The sequence below is a fragment of the Tachysurus fulvidraco genome, chromosome 21, assembly GCF_022655615.1.
Source record: "Tachysurus fulvidraco isolate hzauxx_2018 chromosome 21, HZAU_PFXX_2.0, whole genome shotgun sequence".
In the NCBI taxonomy this organism is placed as follows: Eukaryota; Metazoa; Chordata; class Actinopteri; order Siluriformes; family Bagridae; genus Tachysurus; species Tachysurus fulvidraco.
In genome coordinates, this window is record NC_062538.1 from 22,318,151 (window position 1) to 22,340,776 (window position 22,626).

Sequence of the window (22,626 nt, forward strand, 5' to 3'; positions counted from 1 at the left end):
TCAGCAGTGTTAAAGTTGATAACGGTAATAAAACACTTTTCACTCTGTGCTGTTTGCCGAATCCGAGCGGTACAGAAGTGGGCGGAGTCTCGTGTCCCCTGGAGTTATTGTGTCTATAACCTGTCTGACAGAATAGAGCTTATTTTTCCTTTGTTTCACACTGCACATTTCAAGTGTGTTTTATTCCAAACCAGAGTCTTGTCTTTCATGTCAACTGAAGCTACTCATTCAGGAAGCCATAATAAGAAACACAGGCTTACAGGTCTGTAATTTTCTTCTGTACACACTGCACAGCTACACACACACACACACACACACACACACACACACACACACACACACACACACACACACACACACTCAGTTGTATCCCATGTAATGAGCTGTAAATATGATGTAAAGTTAGTGTGTGTACCTGTGTATCCAGCATCATCATCATCACCACCATCCAGAGCTCATATCTCCTTCCTCCTCCTCCTCGTCTTCCTCTTCGTGACTTCTCGCGATCTCGTAAGGTTTTAATCCACTCTGTTCTCCAGCAGCACCAGGGAACGCATACACACTCTCTGGAACACACTCCAGAGTGTAACTAGGGGTCATCAGAGGTCGTCCACTACAAACACTTCCAGCACAGTGAATGTCCGATGGGGAGAAAGTGCAAAAATCCACAACTGTTTTTTTTTTTCTTTAAACCCTGAGGACAATAAAATTTGGACAATCGAGGAAGCACCGAGTTCCAGCTGAACTGGATTCTGGAAAAGTGATAAGTGGTCAAATTTCTGTGCTATTCATGAGAGGGTTGTGAGTTTGAAACTCAGAGAGCTGCTATAGAGGAAGACCCCTAAACCCTCAGCTGATCACTTCTGTGCTTTTTGTGTAAATGAAAGATAAACAATGTCAGAAAGTCTACAGTGAAGTTCTGCTGCTCAATAAAACAAGCCTCAACGTCTCCATTTATTTCCAGCCACGTATGACTTTCCCTTTAAAGCACACACACACACACACACACTTCCACAACAGTGTCTTCTGTTTAAAGATGCATCCAGCTTCAGGTGAGATGCAGATCTGTGCTCAGGTGTGAGATCTATTATGGGCAAAGCTTGAAAAAATGGATTAACAAAAAAACAAACCTCCCAGAAAAATATGAATGTGTCCCTTTTAAATTCAGCAACGTTGGATTTTCCCTTGATGATTCGTGCTCTTTAAAGGATTAACTGTGTCTGGTTTGAGGCGAGATCAGAGCTCCGGTGTGACATCGATTATGGACCTCAGACCCCTCGCATCTCCTAAACCAGACAGCTTCAGTTCTTCCCTTTATTTACAGCCAAGTCAGACTTTTATTTATTTGATATTTATTTATTTAATATAAAATGGTATCCTGATTTCCCTGTTAGCTGAGATTCAGACATTCACCGTCAGATAAATCCAAATATGTCCCTTGATCATGTTCCTTAAATGAACAGTAACAGACATTACTGTTAGCCTGTCATTTTATAACTTTAGCTTTTCTGAAAATGTAGAGGTGATGCTCCAAGATGCAGTTCCGTGTACACTAGATGACTTACACTAGATGACGTACACTAGATGACTTACACTAGATGATGTGCACTAGTGATGCAGACTAGATGATGTACACTAGGTGATGTACACTAGGTGATCCACACTAGGTGATGTACACTAGATGATGTACACTAGGTGATGTACACTAGGTGATGTACACTAGATGATGTACACTATGTGATGTACACTAGGTGATGTACACTAGATGATGTACACTAGGTGATGTACACTAGATGAAGTACACTAGATGATGTACACTGGATGAAGTACACTAGGTGATGTACACTGGATGATGTACACTAGATGATGTACACTAGTTGATGTACACTGGATACATCCACTTTATAAAGTCTGTAACGATGCCCAAACCTACACCCGAGATTACAGTCCCGGTATAAACCCGGGTGTGTGCGGATTTAATCCGAGATAAAAGCAGGTCAGCGCGCAGGTCACGAGCGTCAGCACAGAGTGATGAGAATGAAGATGTGGATGAAGAAGATGCAGCAGCTTCATCATGCCTGGTTCATCTTTCCATTTTTCTCCGAATCAACAACAATTACGGCAAAACATCCCGAAAATTCACCCCATTTCTTAGTGTTTCCATCCTTTCTCCCTCCTCCAGATTGTGCTGTAATTCCATCTTCTTTTTTGCTCCTCTGACAAAATGGACGTCCTTCACTGCTTTTTCTTATCTCTGGAGCTCAGTCCGAATCCGATCCCATTCCTTTATCTCCTGCTCCATTCTCACATCCTTCACATAGGCAAAAAAAAAAAAAAACACCCAGGGACGTTAAAGCAGAGAGAAAACGCGTGCGTTCCGGTGAAAGACGCCGCTTTTCTTTAACGCGGTGATTTAAATAAAACGCACCCAGATCGACGGGATCGGACCGCACGCTGTATGCAGGGTAGAAGGGCTCAAAATGTACACACTGGCGCACGTTTGCGTACTGAGATCGGATTGATTGTCTGATAACAGCATGACAGACACTTGTAATGAATTATAATTTGAATGGATGGAAAAACAGATCAAAATCACAACACTGGTTTAATATGCAAACTAGAAACTGATTGGATTTTACTATTTCACTATTCACTATAGCACTATTCACTATAGCACTATTCACTATATCACTATTCACTATATGACTATTCACTATATCACTATTTACTATAGCACTATACACTATAGCACTATTTACTATTCACTATATCACTATTCACTATATGACTATTCACTATACAACTATTTACTATTTACTATAGCACTATTCACTATAGCACTATTCACTATTCACTATATCACTATTCACTATATCACTATTTACTATTCACTATAGCACTATTCACTATAGCACTATTTACTATTCACTATGTCACTAGAGCACTATTTACTATTCACTATATCACTATTCACTATAGCACTATTTACTATTCACTATATCACTATTCACTATATGACTATTCACTATATGAGTATTCACTATATCACTATTCACTATATCACTATAGCACTATTTACTATTCACTATTCACTATTCACTATATCACTATTCACTATATCACTATTCACTATAGCACTATTCACTATAGCACTATTTACTATTCACTATAGCACTATATCACTATTTACTATTCACTATATCACTATTCACTATAGCACTATTTACTATTCACTACATCACTATTCACTATATCACTATTCACTATAGCACTATGGATCTTACTACAGAGAGAAAAGAGTGGTGCTTTTTAAATGCTGCTAAAATACCTGTCCTTGTCATGGGTGTTTAAACCTAAAGGTAACGATGGTCCTGTGGTCGAATCATTTTGTGTGCACTTTATATACAACGGTTTGTTGCAGTTCATTTGTTGTCATTTTGTATTTACAATTGTATTAAATTATGAAGCAGTTTGAAACATTCAAATTATTTTTAAATTAGCCTTATTAAGAAATGCTATGCTATTTAACAATAAATGTATATTATATACTATGTAGAAACAGTGTATTATACTGTAAGCTACAGGCCAGGTTTAAAATAAAATAAAACAATATATACAACTTACATTTTCTTATTCAGTCTGTATTTAAAATACAACAAAGAAATGGAAAAGGCAGTAAAACATTAGCACAGGTTATAGAGGAAATATGTTTGGGATATATTGAACATAAAAGAGGATTAAATGTAGACATCTAATCTACTCACATGTCTTTAATATAAAGTGAAGCCCTGACTGCACACAACACCCATCAATCACAGCGCGGACGCTTAGTTTTGACCCGTTTTATCCTGCATAACTCTGAGCCGAGAAGGAGCTCAGAGAAGCGGAGCAGCTCGTGATGACTGATTCACAAACGAATCGATTCTTTTTAATCGAATCAAAAGATCGGTTGGTTCGCAGACAAGGACAGATCACATTATATGTGATGTAATGTATTCTAATAGCTTCTAATGTATTCTACTCATGAATCAGTCATTAGTATTCTGTCTTTTCTCCAGTGTCAGATTATATGAATCATCTCAACAATAAAAGTCGACTCTTTTGGCTCTCAAACTGCTTCTTGCTTGTTTTGTTTAAACTGGACAAAGTTTGCTGAACCGAGTCAGATTCTCTGTGTCATGTCGTCTGATTCTCTCTGTCATGTCTGATTCTCTCTGTCATGTTGTCTGATCCTGGTAAAAAAAAATCACTCTCCATTATTGTAATCACATTTTACAAGTTGTTACTTTAAGTTGCAAAGCATTATTGGGTCGAACAAAGAGTCACAGTTAACAGTATTTTTTCATGTTAACTGTGAGTATACAGGTTAATTTGTTGTCACTGTAGTTCTTGCATTTTCACAGTAATTTATTGTAATGTGACACTTTATGTCTGAGCCAGTGAGTGTCTGAAGAGGCTTTATTCAGAATAGTCGGTAAGTTCACTTAAATTATGTCCACAAATATTAACATATAAGACTTTGATATTTTAGACAGAACCAATTCATTAGACATAATTTCAGATGTACACAATTTTGTCTATTTCTTGTTCAAAAAACTTGTCATTAATTTTTGGGATGAAAAAAAAAAAGATCACCTTTAAAACCACCTCAAACTTATGCAACTTAGCCTTTTTGTGGAACACTAATAAAGAAATGTAATGTTTTTGTTTTGTTATTCAATCTCAAGTGTTCGTTGTTGCTTCATCAGCTCTTCAATTCTTTTCTTTCGGACCAAACAATCTATTGAAATGGAACACCTCTAGAGTCCACAAACATTTTTGATGTACCAGAGGATTCTTCATCTTTCGAGTCTGGTTCCTCAACCACACCGAGTGTGTCCGGTGCAAACGGCTCCAGTTCGACTGTGTATTTGTCAGTTTGGCCTAAAAACTTTGAAGTGCCATGTAGTAGGATGCCATCCGCTATTAAAACAGCCATTGCACTGGGAAAACACCCTACAGCTAAAGATCTCAGAGATTTAGTGAGAATTGTTATTAGTGAGATGAAGCTGACAGAGTTCAAAATCAGAGTGTCTGATTGTGGCCAAAAAGATTGTAAAACACTACAACAAAGTTTTGATGATATCCTGAGAGACGGTACAAGGATCAGAACTGGATATAGATCTCTTTTGACTCAACTAATAACAACAGTAGAGCATGTTAACCGTAGATGCTTGTTCTCAAAATGCAGGAAACCAAAAAAGACCTCAGATTCACCGGCAGAAGACGTTGGACCAGGACCTGCTGACCAGTACGGTTGTGTGAGACGGCAGCCTGAGTGTCCTGTAAAGGAAACTGAGTATAGACTTAAAGATAAACAAAATGAAATGAAGGATCTCTATAGTAGTGAGTGGCAGCTGGGGTAGAGCGAGCATATCTCAGTCAGTTAATGAAAGCGACATACTATCTCCAACGGAAATCCATCCGTGCCTGTCCACCACCATCCATTGCTGAGTTGGAAAATGACTGGCCAAAACTTTTCTACACCTAAAGAACTGTATAACCACTTTAGATCGCTTACAAACATCAACATTCTGGAAAAACTTGAAACCTCCATGGAAGAAAAGGGAAAGATGATCCTTCAGTTTTTTCGACAAAAGCCAACAGGTAGCAACTGGGATGAGATGCAGCGCATAATGACATTTGACAAGAGAAATCTGCAGTACTCGTTCTTCAAGCCAACACAAGTAACATACAGTGCTTTTTTATTATAAATTTGTTTTGTGGAGGTGTAGTGTGTATGCATCACATGTATGTAAATACATTTAAAGCATCACAACATTTTTTGCAATTTTTTCTTACTGGTGTCTGCAACAGCAGCTGATGTGGAACAACATTTAACTCTTCCAGACTCCCAGACTTACTGTTGTAGGTAGTGTACAATTTTTAATTTGATGTCAATTATTTATTAAACTTGGACCATTTAGCATATTGTTTATATCTGTTCATTTTGAGCAAGGCACTAAACCCCCAAATTCAAACTGTTTTTTAAAAACTAAGAATTAGGAAATGTTTTAATTTTTTTTTTCCTACAGCACTTTTGCCTTTTGTTTTATTTTGTATAGCAATTTAAAATTGCTTTAATTTTAATAGCATTACACCAACATATTGGTAACAGTTTGATTAAAAAAAAAATAATAAATCAACTTACAGCATTTTGTAGGTAAAACTAATAACATTGGCTTTGTGTAATTACAAGATCTTACAGCTAAATACTGCAATTTGGTTAAATTACAATAAAAAGTACTGCACTTAGCACACAACAATTTCCTGTAAGATAAGATACATCTTTATTCGTCCCACAATGGGGAAATGTTACAGCAGCAAAAAATAAAATTTTATTTAATATATATATCAAGAATAAAGACAATACAGTATGTACAAAAACAAAAGACAAAACTACAGTATGTACAAAAACATATAAACAGAATAAAACATTATATCGCATTATATACACAAATTCATATAATATAGAACGTATGAATATGTAGTCACCCATTTTCTTAGGGGTCTCCTCACTGAGATATTGGAAGTCCAGCACATTTAAAAAAAAAGCATCACACAGTGCTTTGCTAAATTTGCCATATGGCATTTGCAATCGTGTAGAATTCATCAGAAACAAAGCAAACCACCGTATAACAAAACAAAAAGAATAAACAAAAATATAAAAAGGAATAAACAGTATATACAAAAGTAAAATATAAAAGGAATAAACAGTCTATACAAAAGGAAAACAAAAATAAAGACAACTATATACAAAAACAATATAAAAAGAATAAAAGGCAATAACAGTATATACAAATTCATTTAGAATAAAATTTGAGGATGAACACGCTCTTTTTGATCGCTCAGTTCCACTTTCAACGACAACAACTTTCTCAAAAAGAACAAAGACAATATACAGTATAAAAAGAATAAAGACAACATACAGTATAAAAAGAACAAAGACAACATACAGTATATACAAATTCATTATATACATACATATTCATACATTCTATGAGAGTGTGTCTTTCTGGGGAAAGTGTTAATTACTGATCCATTTCTCTTTTGCAAATTCGTCCACATAGATGTGACAGCATACAAAACCAATAGTCAATAACTATATACAAAAATAAAATGTATAAAAACAATAAAGACAATACAACTTAATATAACTACTGAAAATCTCCAATGTTCTTTTTCAGTTGAAGATAACTTGTTTTTTTGGAACCTTTCTTCTCTTGCTTGCTCAGCAGTCTCCCCCGTTGGGACCTCTGTGGAGAAAAGAAAAACCCCAAATGTTTCCTTACTGTGATTTAATTAACTTCTCCATTCAGATTTGATATCAGTTTAGAACGTTAATAAGAATTAACACACCTCTCACATTAGAAATTGTGGTTGCGGCTGCTGCTGGTTTATACTCTATTTGGGTCAACTGCTGAATACTGAAAAATAAATAATGTTACTAAATGTTAGTATGAACTGCTGTGATGGAGTAACGATGTGAGGAATGATATGATGGACCAGGCTGCTTTATTAAAACCATCCACTATGGGATCTCTGGGACTCAGAGACGAGTACGTCCTTGATGTGAGCTGCAGTCAAACAGTTAAATACATCATCAATTACTAGCATTAAAAAATGTATTTATTAAGAGTAAAATGAGTTTTATACCAACAACACGGTGCTTCATGCACAAGAACATCAGAAATCCTTCTGTTGAAATTAAGAATGAATTTGTAAGATTTTGCTAATAATTTCTGTACATTTGTTATATAAATATGACTCACCATCACGATAGTCAATGGACTTTTCTTTCCCGATGACAGGAACCATGTCCATGAATCTGATCCACTCTGTGCCGTTCCCTTCATCGGTGCCCTCCGACTGTAGAACCCAACTCCAGCCATGTTCTCACCTGGTCTCTGTTTTAATAAATGTGATGTTCATTGTCTTACATTCACTATGGAAACCAAACACGGGTTAAGGCATAGTAGACATACAGTGACAACTAATTACAAAAGTGCTAACTAAAATAGTGTGCTGTGATACACAGACAAAATATATTATCTAATAAGTACTATAAGTCAGTACATTTTATATACTGACATTTAAGTGAGTATAGCGATAACACTTTGTAGTCTGTTCACCTTGGAACACAGCAAGCTTCAGAAAAACACATGTTCTGTACACTACAGTTTGGTGAAATGTTTATGGGTTTCAGCAAATTTATAGTTTTTTTTTTTAATTGTTCACATGGACATACCATAAACAAGATAGTTTACGAAATGATGATTCACAAAATATTTACATGTAATTTTACATTTTAAAGATAAAGATCAGTATATGCTACATGTCTTTTTTTTAAACAAAGAAAATACATGACTTCATGAAAACTATACATTTACCCACTCAGCAAACTAATTTGCATCACTAACGGCATATACGTAGTGCGGGGGGGGGGATGTCCACTTTTCATTTCAAATGCTTAAAATGAATGAAAAGTTAATTACTCACCTGTCACGTGTTTGTCCCGCTCCTGTTTGGCAGCCTGAACACGTGGCGACGCTGATAATGAGAAAGGAAACCCCGTAGGTCCATGTGGCGCATGCGCGCACAATTCAATTAAAAAAAATGTTTGTTCGTGCAGCTTTGTTAATGATATTGCTATAAAATTGTGAAATATTGTTGAACTAACATCTATGTGTATATAGACTCACATTATTCACAATTCCTATTATCTGTAACTAAAAAAAAACACAGTTTTCTGAACAAAGGGTCATTTTATTTTTTACAGTGCACGGTGCCACAGCAGCAGAGTCTTGTAGTAAACTTACCTCTTACCCTGAGAGACACAGAGCTGTCAAGTGTCCCACAGTGACAGTGACAGTGACAGTCCCTCATGTCGGTCTTTTCTCCTGCTCTCCCACCACACATTATATTTGGCGCGCAGAAAACCGGGCTATTTATCATATATTTAATAAGCCGCATCACCCAAAATGTATCAGTCCGCACCGCTGTCTCTATGGAACCGCGCAGGAACCAAGCGCGTCTCCCCTGGAGTTCTTGCCTGACACTTATCAGCCAATCAAAAGAAGAGGCTACACAATAGCCAATCAGAAAATAGCACTATTGTATCTGGGTAAGATTTAACACAATTTAACACAACAACCAATGAAAAAAACATATTCATTAGAGAGGTTATATTCGATAGTCGGTTTGAACAAAACCTCAACACGAAACAGTTTGTCTCTGGACGGGACATTGTCCTCAATCATGTCCATAAATATGTCTGGGCTTGTGCTGAACTGTTTTATATGGGAGCAACATTACACATGATAAAGGGGTCCATTTTTGTTATTCACAACATTTTTCTATTACAAATGTTAGGAAATTATATTTCTGGTTAAGTTGGTTTGTTTCGGTCCTTGGTTAACAAACGCAGCTAATCTATGCTAGTTACCCATTAGTTTGTGACCGTTAGGAAAACCGACAATGGTTGTAGATTGGGAAGCTCTTAATAAGGAGGAGTTTACAGTTCTTTGCAGTTTCTCGGTAACTTGACAATCTGCATTTATTTCTGTATTATTATCTTAAAGAGAGAATAAACAGAGACTAGTGAGGGAATGACCGTTTGTAGCGACTTTAGAAAGTGACAACAGGAACTAATTTGTCTTGCTGGTGTTAAATAAAATGAAAATCACATAAAAAACACAACGTGTCGTGTTTTAATAAAAAATAATAATAATTGTAATATTGTTAGAGTTGCTAAAGTATAAACACATCACATGATCTTTAAATCATCTAACAGTGTAGAACAGTAACAGTTTCCTTCTGACTGCATTAAAGCCAGACATGTAAAATGTAAACAAACAATAAACGAAACAAAATATAAAAAATGTAATAAATTAAAAAAGCAAACAAAAAAATAAATTTTGAAAAGAGCTTTTGGTCGAAACTCGGGATGTTTTTTTTATTTTTTTTATCTATCACAGGAAACAGTTATGTAAGAACCAGGAAGTTGAACCTTGTTTTGTTGCCATCAGGACAAGAGACGTTAAGAGAGGACAACAACCCCAAAAATCAAAGAGTTTTTCAGCGAAGTAAACAATCAGAACCTAAATTTCCGCCGACGAGATAAAAGTTAAAGCCGAATTCTGGTAAAATCCCTGCTTTCCTGTCCGTGTCATGATCGTAGGAAGGAACCTGTTTGGCCCTTAGTAAGTTTCAGCTAATATGCTAACGGCTATGCTAATATGCTAACGGCTATGCTAATATGCTAACGGCTAGGCTAATATGTTAACGGCTATGCTAATATGCTATGCTCTGTTTTGATAGCAGCTTTAGGTTTAGCATGAATTAGCATTAGCACGAAAACCCGTACAGGTAAACGGATAGCGGCGTTTAGCTTCCTAGCCATTAGCTATTCGCTTTGCATCCGAGTTCATACAACGCAATTCTGTGTTATTAAATGTACTAATTACAGTTATTTGTATAATTACAACATTATAATTATATTATTAATATTTTTTGTTTAGCGAGTTTTGTGGTTTGTAATTAAGCTATTAATTAGCCTTGTTAGCTAACTGGCCTTCAGTCACCACAATATTTACTTCTATTAGCAGGAATGCTACATTTTTGTGGTAAATTAAGTTCCAAACGAAACGCAGTCCAAATGTTTGTCACTTTCCGCAGTGGCAAAGTTACTTTTTATAATTTTGGAGAAAATAAAAATGTAAGAAATTGTACTTGTGTTTTTGCTGCTGCTGCTCTACAGACTACACTTATAAATCAGATTTATTTTTGCTAAATAATTAAATAAAACATTATTAATTATAGGTAATGATTATATGTATTTATGATGCCTGAGATCTGAGCGCACTGTTCGCTCTCCTCCATCAACTTGGTGTTTGACCGCTGACTCTGAAAGGGTGCATCACCATGGCAACCAAAGCAGGGGATGATCCAGAGAGCCTCATGTCTCTGTGCACCGTGTTCTGTCTGAAGAACCTCAGTAGTACCATGTGCTATATGGGCGAGAGGAACCAACTGTGCCTGCGTCCAGACATCTTCTTACCCAGTGAGATCTGTGACAAGCTTGTTCACATGTAAGTGTACACTGTTTATTATTATTATTATTATTATTATTATTATTATTATTATTATTATTAATATTAATAATAATGTAAACAGACAAGTTGTTATAGAGGCAGAGCATCTTTAATATTAAGGATATTTTCCTGATAACAATTAAATAGTTTACTTTTCATTTTTATTTGCTATAACATTGTAATAAGTCTTTTTACTGCTCTAACTCTTTAATATGAGGTCATTTATGTCCCTGTTTCTCTTTACTACATCATTGTGTTGCTGTAGCACTGTAATAATGCCTCATTTTATTTCTAATGCCTTAAAAATAAACATTTTTCACACAGCTAAACACCAATCATTTAGTTGCTGTTATGTCTAAGTACTTTTTTGTTATAACGCTAAGAATGTCTATAACACCTTAATGAGTTGTATTATTACTCTATACAGTTTTTTTTATCGTTACACCTGAAAACGAGTTGCTAAATTACTTGTTATAACACTTTAATAAGGCTGTCATTATAGTCTCATAGACCACTATAATAATAACTGTTTTTTTTATTTACTTCATCATTTTAAAAATGTTTTATTTAATAATAAGTTCCTATTAATTTGTCATTTCATACCACTTTAACATTGCTGTAATTCTGAACCTCAGGTACGTGGAGTTGGTGCACACAGACAGTGAGTTTGAGCCTCAGGATGGGTTTTTTCAGCTCTTCGGCGACCCGCACAGCACCCGACTGAGCCGACTGCACCTCAGAGAGGACGTCGTACGAGACCGAGACCTCAAGGCCATCAGCAAGCAGGTGCTCACACACAGCCTAGTAATAACAGCTCATTAGGATTCTATAGCACCTTAACAATAACTTTTTATTAATAAGTCATATTATTGTAATAACACCTTTTATAAGTTCTCTCATAATTGACTAGCATAATAATTTTTTTGGCTGTAACATCTTAATAATAAATAGTTTTACGATTCGATTTGCTCTAACACTGTACTGTGTGCTGGTTTTACTCTCAGATGTCTCTGTTCTGTAACTCGTAAGCTTCTTTTTCCAGGATCTGATGGAGCTCCACTTGACGTGCTGTAATCATCTCAGCAACCGAAGCCTTTGCACTTTGCGCAAATTCCGCCACACGCTCGTGTCCCTCAGTCTCTTCGGCTGCTCCAGCATCTTCTTCCCCAAGTCCTCCACTGAGGATGACGAGGATGATGATGAGGATGATGAAGAGTTATGTGATGGCACTGACTTTTCCTTCCAGGGCTTCAGAAGGTTGTGCATGTTGAACGTTGGCCATCTGCCAGTAAACGTGGACGCTGAAAGACTGCTGAAGCCACTAGACACTCTCAGAGTGCTGGACCTGTCCTCAACGCACCTGCCCCGCCCCTCCTTCCTCACAAGGTGGAGGGAGCAGCTAGCTGTGCTCGTGCTCTACAACGTGGATGTGAACGAGGAGCTCATCACCACCGTCCTGCAAATGAGCCGATTGAGGTGAGCAATTATAGTTAATTTAATTAACGGAGGACACAGAGGCCACTCCCCTTTTACTGGGTCGATAAACGTGTATTATTAAATGAACGTTCTTCCACAGGCACTTAGATATCTCACGTGAAGGTCAGCGCTCCTCCAAGTTCAAACTAACAAGGAAGATCCTGACAAACATTGTACAGAGTTTAGGGAACCTCGTCTCCCTGGACATCTCGGGACACATCATGCTGGACAACTGCACCGTGCCGTATATGGAGGAGGCCATGGGACCACCAAGGTATGTATCCTGTGTCAGACAGGAAATGACATAAAACTTATTCAGAAACTATTGACTTGTGTACATATGGGACTCAAAAATGTCTCTGTTGCCCCGTTTGTCTCTTATCGCTCTCTGTCTGTCTCACTTTCAGCACCGATCCCTGTAAGAGCAGTATCTACCCGTTCCAGGGATTAAAGAGGCCTCTGCAGTTTCTGGGTCTTTATAACACTACACTGTGTAACGTCAAACACATCCCGGCCTTTAAGGTACAACTAGTAACTTCTTATCTTACAAATTATCTGATTCCACTTTATGGTTTATGGGTGAGCTTTTAAAGTTTTAGTTCAGTTAGTGTTGACCCAAATTACACTCCACAGTCAGTTCTGGTCTAATCACAGCCTATATAAATGTTTTATTTGATTTTTTAATTAAACATCAGGAATTATTATTCTTTGTTATTTTTAATAAAGATGTACAACCCTTAACAATACTATCTCAACAATATGAAATAAAAGTAAACTGTCAGCTCTGTTACAGGACATAATGATTTGTCTCCCCCTAGTGGTCATGTGCCACAACATTGTTGAATTCAGTGTAAATTTAAAGATAAATACAGAATTGATCAATAAAACAATGAGCCACTCAGTCACATTAATGTATTGTGACATTCTTGATATTTGTATCTATATAAATGTGTGTTTTAGGTGACCGGATCTAAGAATGAAGAGCAGGTTCTCAACGCTATTGAAGCTTACACTGAACATCGTCCTGAACTCGCACACAGGGCCATAAACCAGCTGTTTGACTTTGTCCGGATACAACACTGTAATAATCTGGTCAGAGCAGTGCAGGTACACACACTCACACTCTAACACACACACATACACACATACACACTCGTGCACACACATGCTGTTCTCACTCGCACGCACACACACACGTATGCACTCGCGCGCACACACATACACTTGCTTTTCTTTGCTTGCATCTCTACATCTCTCTCCCCAGTTGGTGATAGCAGCACTGAAGTGTCATAAGTATGATAAGAGTGTCCAGGTGACGGGCAGCGCCGCTCTCTTCTACCTGACCGGTACAGAGTACCGGAATCACCAAAGTGTGAAGATGCGCAGGCAGGTCATCGAGGTCGTACTCAATGGCATGGAGCAGTACCAGGAGGTTACGGTGAGACCCACACACACTCTGTTCTGATGTATACTTAAAAATACTGTTTTGTTGATGGTTAGTTTAACTTTATTCTCTCTCTCTCTCTCTCTCTCTCTCTCTCTCTCTCTCTCTCGCTCTCTCTCTCTCTCTCCTTACAGGTTCAGAGGAATTGCTGTTTGACTCTGTGTAATTTTAATATTCCTGATGAGTTAGAGTTTCAGTATCATCGCGTCAACTTGTTGCTGTTAAAGATCCTGGAACCGGTGCGTCAGGACGAGTCGATTCAGCGCATTGCTGTGCACCTGTGCAATGCCCTCGTCTGCCAGGTGGACAACGACCACAAGGAGGAGGTCGGCAAGATGGGCTTCGTCAAGGTATCTTCTAACAACAAAAGTGCATTAAAAATCCACCACGTGAATCACTCTAATGCTGTTTATAAGTGTATAATATATGTTTATTTATTTATTTCTCAGACCATGTTGAATTTAATACAGAAGAAGCTGAATGACAGACTGGTAAGTGTGGAAATGAAGATATTAGTAAATATTACTGTTATTAAATATCACAGTAATGAGTCAGGATTAGTTTGTTGTCTGATTGGATGATGATGATGATGATTTTCTCTCTCTAGTGTGATCAGGTGATGGAGTTCTCATGGAGCGCGTTGTGGAACATCACAGATGAAACGCCAGATAACTGCCAGATGTTCCTCAACTGCAGTGGCATGAACCTGTGCCTGGATTGTTTAAAGGTACTAAAGCAGTACAAAAAACTTCTAATCATTGTTTAAAAAAGTCGTTGATGTTTTCTTCTTATACGTTTACTGTGTGTTTGTGTATGTGTGTGTGTGTGTGTGTGTGTGTGTGTTCCCTTCACAGGAGTTTCCAGATAAACAGGAGCTGCACCGTAACATGCTGGGGCTGCTGGGTAACGTGGCCGAGGTGAAGGAGCTCCGACCTCAGCTTCTCACCAGCCAGTTCGTCACCGTCTTCAGGTGCTTCATCTCTACACCTCCCTCTTAGTTATTTTCGCATCTTTACTTTTCCGTCTTTGATTTCTGCACTTACAGTGGTGTGAAAAAGTTATGGCCCCCTTCTTTTTTTGATACTTTAATGTTTCAGATCATCAAGGTTTTTATTATTAAGGGAAAACATGAAAAAGTGAACAAGTGTCAGCTGCATGTTGTATCTACTTGAAAAACAAATCAGGAAGGGGGCCAACACTTTTTCACACCACCATATTCCTTCCCTTTTAACTGTATTTTTATTGGTGCTCATTCTCTCACCTATTTAAAATTACACACGTTCCTTTGTTCTGTAATATGAATAACTGATGCTCAGTTGTCAACAAAAACTATTAAAACTATAAAAAACATTAAAACTATAAAAAACCTTTTTAATTGTCCCAGTAACCTGTTGGGGAGCAAAGCGGACGGGATCGAGGTGTCGTATAACGCCTGTGGGGTTCTGGCACATATCATGTTTGATGGGCCTGAAGTGTGGACTGTGGAGAACCCTAACAGAGAGATGGTCATGGACAAAATGTGGGACGCCATCCAGAGCTGGGACGTCACGTCACGGCGCAACATCAACTACAGGTGTGTGTTTAACTCATCAACTGAAGGCACTGATCCACTGCAGCTTCTGACACGTCATCCATTCCATAACATTCAATAACTGATCATTTACAGCATTAAATGTATAAAAATTCTCGAGTTTCACTGAACTATCATTGTGTTATTAATTATTTATTGGATATAATCTCTGTCTCTCTCTCTCTCTCTCTCTCTCTCTCTCTCTCTCTCTCTCAGGTCATTTGAACCTATCCTGCGTCTCCTCCCTCAGAGTATATCACCTGTCAGTCAGCACTGGGCCACCTGGGCTCTTTACAACCTGGTCTCTGTGTACCGTAAGTACACACACACACACACACACACTCCAAAATCTGCATATGCTTGCTTTGACTGTCCGTGCATTCAAATTCATCTTTGTTTAACTGTCTGTTTTTTTGTCTGTCTCTTTTGTGTCCACAGCAAACAAATACTGTCCATTATTAATAAAAGAAGGAGGAATTGTGTTGTTGAAGAAAGTTCTGGAACTGGAGTCTTCTCACCAGGACACAAAGACCATGGCACGGTACATGTGTACATTCAGTTTAAAACAAAAACATCGTGATAATGTTTAGAAACCGTTCAGTAGACTGATGTTTCATTTTGGAACTGATAAAAGCTACACAGACCACGCCCACTAAACACGCCCACAATGCAATGCTGCTGGAATTCATGCCACGCCCCCCTACACTAGTTAGCACTTGCTCACTGATACCCGCAAAGATGGAGGAAAACTGTTAGCACCAATCAGAGCCCAGGATTTCACTATTATTAGTGTTTACAGTTCTGACACTTGGCAGAAGCTCTTATCCAGAGCGGCGTACAAACGGATTTGTTTTATTTTTATAAAAGTAATTAAATAAATGTAGATAGATACGTGTTAGATATTTAACTAACTGCAGGTCCTTGAATAATAAATATTGATCTAAAACTGTTTTCTTCCTGCAGCAAGGTGATGGAGCAGTGTGAGAATTTTAAGGAGGATCCGATGGACACCAGCAGGTAAAAGGTGCAGAGCAGGAAATCTCACCTCAGCATCTGGTCCACCTTAAAACACACCAGAACAACACAGCTAATGGGATCTAAAGAAAGGAATCGAACGCACAACGCTCACATCTGTTCAATGTCATTCAGGATTCTTCAGTCTCCTCTGCTGTGTGTGTGTGTGTGTGTGTGTGTGTGTTGGACTCAAAGGGACATGATGGACCCTCATCCTCACAAATACACACTCCTGTGAAAATTAAAATGACACTAACTTAAAGGGGAGATAGCTTCCACAGGAGTGTGTGAGTGTCGCACATGATTAACAGTGTTTGTATCATTTATTATTGTTTCTGACTGTTTTGTTACCTGGTACTTTGTATGTGTGTGTGTGTGTGTGTGTGTAAACCAGTGGAAAGTTCTCATCTGTTTTTTGACTGTGAGCATAAAAGGAGGACAGAAAGAAACTGACTGTGTGTGTGTGTGTGTGTAAGACAGAGAATGTGAGTGTGAGAGAGGCAGAGAGAGAAAATGCTTCACTAGATGGTCTTTTGCGCTGTGACATCATAACTAATGGACTTTCTGGAATGAGGTCACACAACACGTCACTTTATGGCTTGAACACACACACACACACACACACACACACACACACACACACACACCTCTAAGACTCCTCCATGTGCATTCTCTTGGTACATATTACACACATCTGCCTTTTGTGCATTTTTATGACACTCCCAGTCCACCGTCAAAGAAAAAAAAATCTAGTGAAAATGACATTTATATTTTATTATTTTTAAAACAAGTTTTTTTTTTCCCCCTCTTAAAGTCTGTGATGGAACGAGTGTGTGTGTGTGTGTGTGTGTGTGTGTAATTGTAATGGGGGGTTTGCAGTAAGATTAGAACCTGCTTTGTGATTATAATGATGTGTAATATTTTGGCAGGATAAATGACTCCTAAATCCATATCTCATGTTTAACTAAATAAATCCTCAGCACAGGATTCTGCTTTATCCATGCAGAAGGTTCGGGAGACGCGGCTGAGCCTTCAGTCATCGTCATCGTCTGTGATTCTGAGCTATAAAAAACAGTTTTGTAATTTTCTATAAAACAGGTTCTCAAAGTGAGATCCAGGGACATTCTGGGCTCCGAGAGACAAAGCTAGCAGATTTTTTTTTTTTCTTTGTTTAAGCTAAAGATGTATTCTGTTTAGAATTTGTCCTTCTGTCTGAATAATGACTTTAATTTAAGTAAATTCAGTCTCATGAAAAGTTAGAAGTGAATAAACATGTTGTGTCTGTGGAAGGTTCAGGAATGAAAAGCTCTATGGCTGCAGTTAACAGCCAAAAATATTACGGTACACGTTTAAATAATGAGCCTGATTTAAGTAATAAAAAATAAATCTGTACTGAGGGGGTCAGTGGGATTCATTTTACAGCTGAAACTACAGGATCATCACGATATGATCCATAATGTGACGATATTTACTAATCAACTGATAGCAATGGAGGGGCACGGCGGCTTAGTGGTTAGCACGTTCGCCTCACACCTCCAGGGTTGGGGGTTCGATTCCCACCTCCGCCTTGTGTGTGTGGAGTTTGCATGTTCTCCCCGTGCCTCGGGGGTTTCCTCCGGGTACTCCGGTTTCCTCCCCTGGTCCAAAGACATGCATGGTAGGTTGATTGGCATCTCTGGAAAATTGTCCGTAGTGTGTGTGTGTGTGTGAGTGAAAGAGAGAGTGTGTGTGCCCTGTGATGGGTTGGCACTCCGTCCAGGGTGTATCCTGCCTCGATGCCCGATGACGCCTGAGATAGGCACAGGCTCCCCGTGACCCGAGAAGTTCGGATAAGCGGTAGAAGATGAATGAATGATAGCAATGGAGTAATGCTGCATTTAGAATAACAAATTTTAATTCTACTCTTTAGCTTTAGATCACAGGACTACAGGATTATTCCTCACACATCTCTTTTCTAGAATTCCTTTTTATTTATTTATATTACATTGAATAAGCAGCCTCGAGTCTTTGTGATTTTAAAACATTTTAATACAGTTTTTTATTGACTCACCACGTTGTCATGCCAACACTCAGGTCAGTAAGACGTCACCGCTTTTACAGAAAATAAAACAGTACAAGTAAAGTTCTTCTTACGTGTTAAACCAGTTATTCGTTTACAATCACTGTGTTTTCTCGAATATGAACAGAATAAAAAGATAAAACCGTCAAACTGCATCATCTGAAAACTGAAGCCACTTTACAGTAACAGTGAGTAACAGTGAGGGTGATGAACTACAGACTGTGAGCTACAGACTCTTTACTAATAATCTATATATCTGTAATATAAACTTAATCCACACCCAAATATACAAACAGTGCTGAATTAAAATAAGTAAGTAAGTAATTAATCCTCCAGAGCTGTTAAATGACACCAGGTTTGTTTTTCAGCTGATTCTCATAAAGACTTTGGCTCATTTATAATGATATATTATATAGATGTTCATTTATAACATCTTGATGTTTTGTTTAAAGAGCAGGGTTGCCAAAGTAAAAAAAAAATCACTCTCCAATCTGTTTAAGCTGTTTTCAGGTTTGTTCAAGTCCTGGTAAACATGAACTACTTGCTATCAAACAATGGTGCAACTACATCCTTGATGTGAGTGCACCAGTTTAAACCACGATCTGTGCTGTACATGTTGGCCACTTCATGTCTGACCTCCTCAAACCGCCTCTGTCGTGTCTGTTTATTACTGATCCATTTCTCTTTTGCAAATTCGTCCACATAGATTTGATACTCGTTCATAATATCTATAATAAGAGTCAGCCGTTGTTTATTTGCTTTCTTCCCAGGGGGGTTTTGAAGCTCATCACATTTAAAATAGCCTCACGCAGCGCTCTGCAAAATTCACCGTACAGTGCGGCGTTCATATCCACATAAAATTCATCAAAATCAAAGTGAGCCACCATGTTTGTCTGAATCTCTTCTGCTGTTTTTGGGGAAAGTGTGTGTTCACCTAATTTATTTAGTGTCTGCTCTATCGACTTATATCCTCGAAGTAAATGAATTTTCTCTTCCTTTATAAATTCACGCAGCACCTTTGAATGAAATTTAAGGATGTTATTGTTGAACACATGTTCTCCTCTTTTTGACCTGGTCAGTTGTTCCGTCAGCTCCTCAGGAAACTGTCGGCCGATTTTTCTTAACTTTTCTTGCATGTCCCTCTGAATCTCCTCCACTTTTCTCTTTCTTGCTTCTTTTTGAGCTTGAGATAAGTTTTGGTTTTTGGAAACTTTGTTCACATGTTCAGTAATCTTCCCCTTTGGGACCTCTGTGGAGAAAAGAAAAACCCCAAATGTTTCCTTACTGTGATATCAAATCTAAATGTAAAATTTTGAGTTAAAATCAGTTTAGAACGTTAATAAGAATTAACACACACCTGTCACATTAGAAATTGTGGTTGCGGCTGCTGCTGGTTTATACTCGCTTTGGGTCAACTGCTGAATACGGAAAAATAAATAATGTTACTAAATGTTAGTATGAACTGCTGTGATGGAGTAACGATGTGAGGAATGATATGATGGACCAGGCTGCTTTATTAAAACCATCCACTATGGGATCTCTGGGACTCAGAGACGAGTACGTCCTTGATGTGAGCTGCAGTCAAACAGTTAAATACATTATCATTAATTACTAGCATTAAAAATTTATCCAAATTGGAACTCAACAAAGAGTAGAGAGTAAAATATGAGTTTTATACCAACAACATGGTGCTTCATGCACGAGAACATCAGAAATCCTTCTGTTTAAATAAAGAATTTGTAAGATTTCTGTACATTTGTTATATAAATGTGACTCACCTTCACGATATTGTCAAGGGCCTTTTCTTTCTCTTTTATTTCCTCACTGTTCCCTTCATACAGAGCCAGCACAAACTCCACTGACTCTTTTACTGCCCCGATGACAGGAACTATGTCCATGAATCCGATCCACACGGTGCTGTTGTCTTCATCCGTGTCCTCCGGCTGTAGAACCCTAACTCCATCCTTGATTTTAGGCTGTAAAACCCCAACTCCAGCCATGTTCTCACCTGGTCTCTGTCTCTAAGCCCTGTGATAAAACATGTGTTTTATTGTGTTTTTGCTTCATTCTACTGAATATTTAATCACTATCATGATATTAAAGGGAAGATGGATTCAAATACAGACTTTTGTTGATGCAGTAAAGAAAGAACAAACAGTGAACAGAAACCCAACTAGCAAGACAACAAGCCATGAGTAGAGCCATGGAAAGTTCAAACCCAAGAAAGAATGAAAAGTCATATAACTCCTATAAAGTGACTAATGAACAATAAACAAACAGGAGAGTCTGATCACACGGCTTGGGAGTGTTGGTGGTGTTAGAAGTTGTACAAGGTCGCCCTCTGGTGGTCGAATGTGGAAATGACTGAGGCTCTGCATTAAAGCACGGCTCCTGAAGTCACTAAAATGAAGAGAACTACACCAGGTTACGTATGAAACCCGGTTCCATGAGAAAGGCCCTTATATGGACTTACTGGCATGTAATCACTTCGTCACGTGTCCTTCCAGAGCCATTATATTGGCGTGTGTGCACACAGAGCTTCATACACAACTTCCTCACAGAAGCATTCACATAGCATCCATAGCATCAGTGTTGAGTTCCCTCGAAAGGGAACCTGGAAGTGTGTGGAGCAGCGGACAATGGGGCAGGAGTGATGTCCTCATCCGAGCAGTGAGGCTCAGAGATCACTTTTAAATACTGTGGTTTAAAATTAATTTATATTTATTTTTATTTAGCTTAATACATTTTAGTGTCTCTTTAAACCTTATTTTTTCTCCACAGATGATTGTGTAGTAAGTCCTGGTGCAGTGGGATAGCAGCCCAGCCTCAGCACTATTACCGCTGTGTATCTAAAAGCTGCACCACTGCATTGTACAACCATAAAGACACCCAGTCGGTTATAGGAAATGTACTGTGACACCACCAGAACTCATGTTTACACAAATACACCTCAATTAATATAAATCTGGACTCAAGTATTATTAGATGTAAACGATAGAATTGACGGTTAAACCTGTGGTAAATGCAGAAAGATGGATAAATAGTTTCTCTTAGTGAAGACTCACGCAATTCATCATATATAAACCCTGTTATTTCAGTTAGTATGAATCTAGATTGTGTCCAACACCCATTATCTCAATAAGAATAAAGTGATTTGATACCTGCTGGAGATTTCTGAGTTTCCTGCACAGTCACACAGTCAGTAAATCAGTCAGATCTGCTCTGAGCTCAGAACTGAGCTGCACTTTATATATACACACTGACAAAGCTTTCACTTTCTATACACACTGACCAAGCTTTCACTTTTACTTTATACACTCACACTGACAAAGCTTCCACTTTATATACGTCTTATTACAAAGATTTAACAGATAAATGCTGGTGAACATGATACAGCTGAGTGTATGTGACAAATACACAAATTTATTAGTTTGTGTACATTCGGCGAGGACTTTAATTTTGTATTTAATTAAACTTTAAGCAGCCACAGAAAACCGTTAGTTGATGAAGTTTCAGTAATATTGTGATGTAAAGCAGGATGTGGTTCTGTTTCTCTGTATGTAAGTCGTAATGTCTTCACAGTTGAAGCTTTCTGAGTCTCTGTTGGACGTCAGAGAGGTGTAATAAGTCTAAAGGTGAGTGTGTAATTCTCCTGAAAAGAAGATTATTAAAGCAACAAGAACACGTGCTGCACTGATGGCTTCCTCGACTCTGTATTCAACGTTTATCAAAGAAATAATGAGAGAGAGTGACTGACTGACTGAGAGAGAGAGATAGTGAGACAGAGGGAGAGAGAGAGTCAGAGAGAGAGGGAGAGAGAGAGAATGAGAGAGACAGAGAGAGGGGGAGAGAGAGAGAATGAGAGAGACAGAGAGAGACAGAGAGAGAATGAGAGATAGAGAGACAGAGAGAGGGAGAGAGAGAGAGAGAG

The 22,626-nt window shown here is 38.1% G+C and overlaps 3 protein-coding genes and 2 long non-coding RNA genes across 12 annotated transcripts in view; 2 read left to right on the forward strand and 3 right to left on the reverse strand.

Annotated features, from left to right (window-relative positions):
* Positions 1 to 2,455, reverse strand: part of LOC113643828 (ral guanine nucleotide dissociation stimulator) — a 32,727-nt gene extending 30,272 nt beyond the window's left edge. The window contains exon 1 of the mRNA XM_027148265.2: positions 416 to 2,455. Coding sequence (XP_027004066.2) covers positions 416 to 448 — 33 coding nt within the window. The 5' untranslated portion in view covers positions 449 to 2,455. The remainder of the gene's footprint in view (positions 1 to 415) is intronic.
* LOC125139802 overlaps positions 1 to 18,028 on the forward strand; it is a 22,027-nt gene extending 3,999 nt beyond the window's left edge. For both annotated transcript variants that reach the window (XR_007138905.1, XR_007138906.1), the window contains exons 2-3: positions 5,263 to 5,267; positions 17,117 to 18,028. This is a non-coding gene — a long non-coding RNA (uncharacterized LOC125139802). The remainder of the gene's footprint in view (positions 1 to 5,262; positions 5,268 to 17,116) is intronic.
* On the reverse strand, positions 6,306 to 9,077 carry LOC113643830. Of its 4 annotated transcripts, XR_003440882.2 has the most exons (6): positions 8,859 to 9,074; positions 8,742 to 8,768; positions 8,539 to 8,589; positions 7,812 to 7,946; positions 7,399 to 7,466; positions 6,306 to 7,295 (listed from the first exon to the last, which is right to left on the reverse strand). It is a non-coding gene; the product is annotated as an uncharacterized LOC113643830 (long non-coding RNA). The 4 variants fall into 4 exon arrangements; XR_003440881.2 differs by having other exon boundaries at positions 8,539 to 8,768; positions 8,859 to 9,077; XR_003440883.2 differs by lacking the exon at positions 8,742 to 8,768 and having other exon boundaries at positions 8,866 to 9,072.
* LOC113650497 (zyg-11 related, cell cycle regulator) lies at positions 10,034 to 18,028 on the forward strand. 3 transcript variants are annotated; one of them, XM_027158888.2, is made up of 16 exons: positions 10,034 to 10,241; positions 10,861 to 11,129; positions 11,768 to 11,918; positions 12,175 to 12,608; positions 12,709 to 12,882; positions 13,016 to 13,130; positions 13,569 to 13,715; positions 13,873 to 14,046; positions 14,187 to 14,402; positions 14,502 to 14,543; positions 14,660 to 14,779; positions 14,907 to 15,022; positions 15,437 to 15,625; positions 15,839 to 15,936; positions 16,061 to 16,163; positions 16,586 to 18,028. In XM_027158888.2, exons 2-16 carry the CDS (start codon positions 10,963 to 10,965, stop codon positions 16,641 to 16,643), a joined length of 2,304 nt encoding a protein of 767 aa, XP_027014689.1. In that variant the 5' UTR covers positions 10,034 to 10,241; positions 10,861 to 10,962; the 3' UTR covers positions 16,644 to 18,028. The 3 variants fall into 3 exon arrangements, with proteins under 3 accessions (XP_027014689.1, XP_027014691.1, XP_027014690.1); XM_027158890.2 differs by having other exon boundaries at positions 10,892 to 11,129; XM_027158889.2 differs by having other exon boundaries at positions 10,952 to 11,129.
* Positions 18,029 to 18,646: 618 nt separating this feature from the next.
* On the reverse strand, positions 18,647 to 21,987 carry LOC113643800. Of its 2 annotated transcripts, XR_007138913.1 has the most exons (5): positions 21,857 to 21,987; positions 20,474 to 20,723; positions 20,053 to 20,113; positions 19,306 to 19,944; positions 18,647 to 19,269 (listed from the first exon to the last, which is right to left on the reverse strand). XR_007138913.1 is itself a non-coding variant. In XM_027148225.2 (4 exons), the coding sequence occupies exons 2-4, from the start codon at positions 20,693 to 20,695 to the stop codon at positions 19,436 to 19,438; spliced, it is 792 nt and encodes a 263-aa protein (XP_027004026.2). In that variant the 5' UTR covers positions 20,696 to 20,723; positions 21,857 to 21,987; the 3' UTR covers positions 18,647 to 19,435. The 2 variants fall into 2 exon arrangements, 1 of the variants encoding a protein (XP_027004026.2); XM_027148225.2 differs by having other exon boundaries at positions 18,647 to 19,944.
* Positions 21,988 to 22,626: the final 639 nt, after the last annotated feature.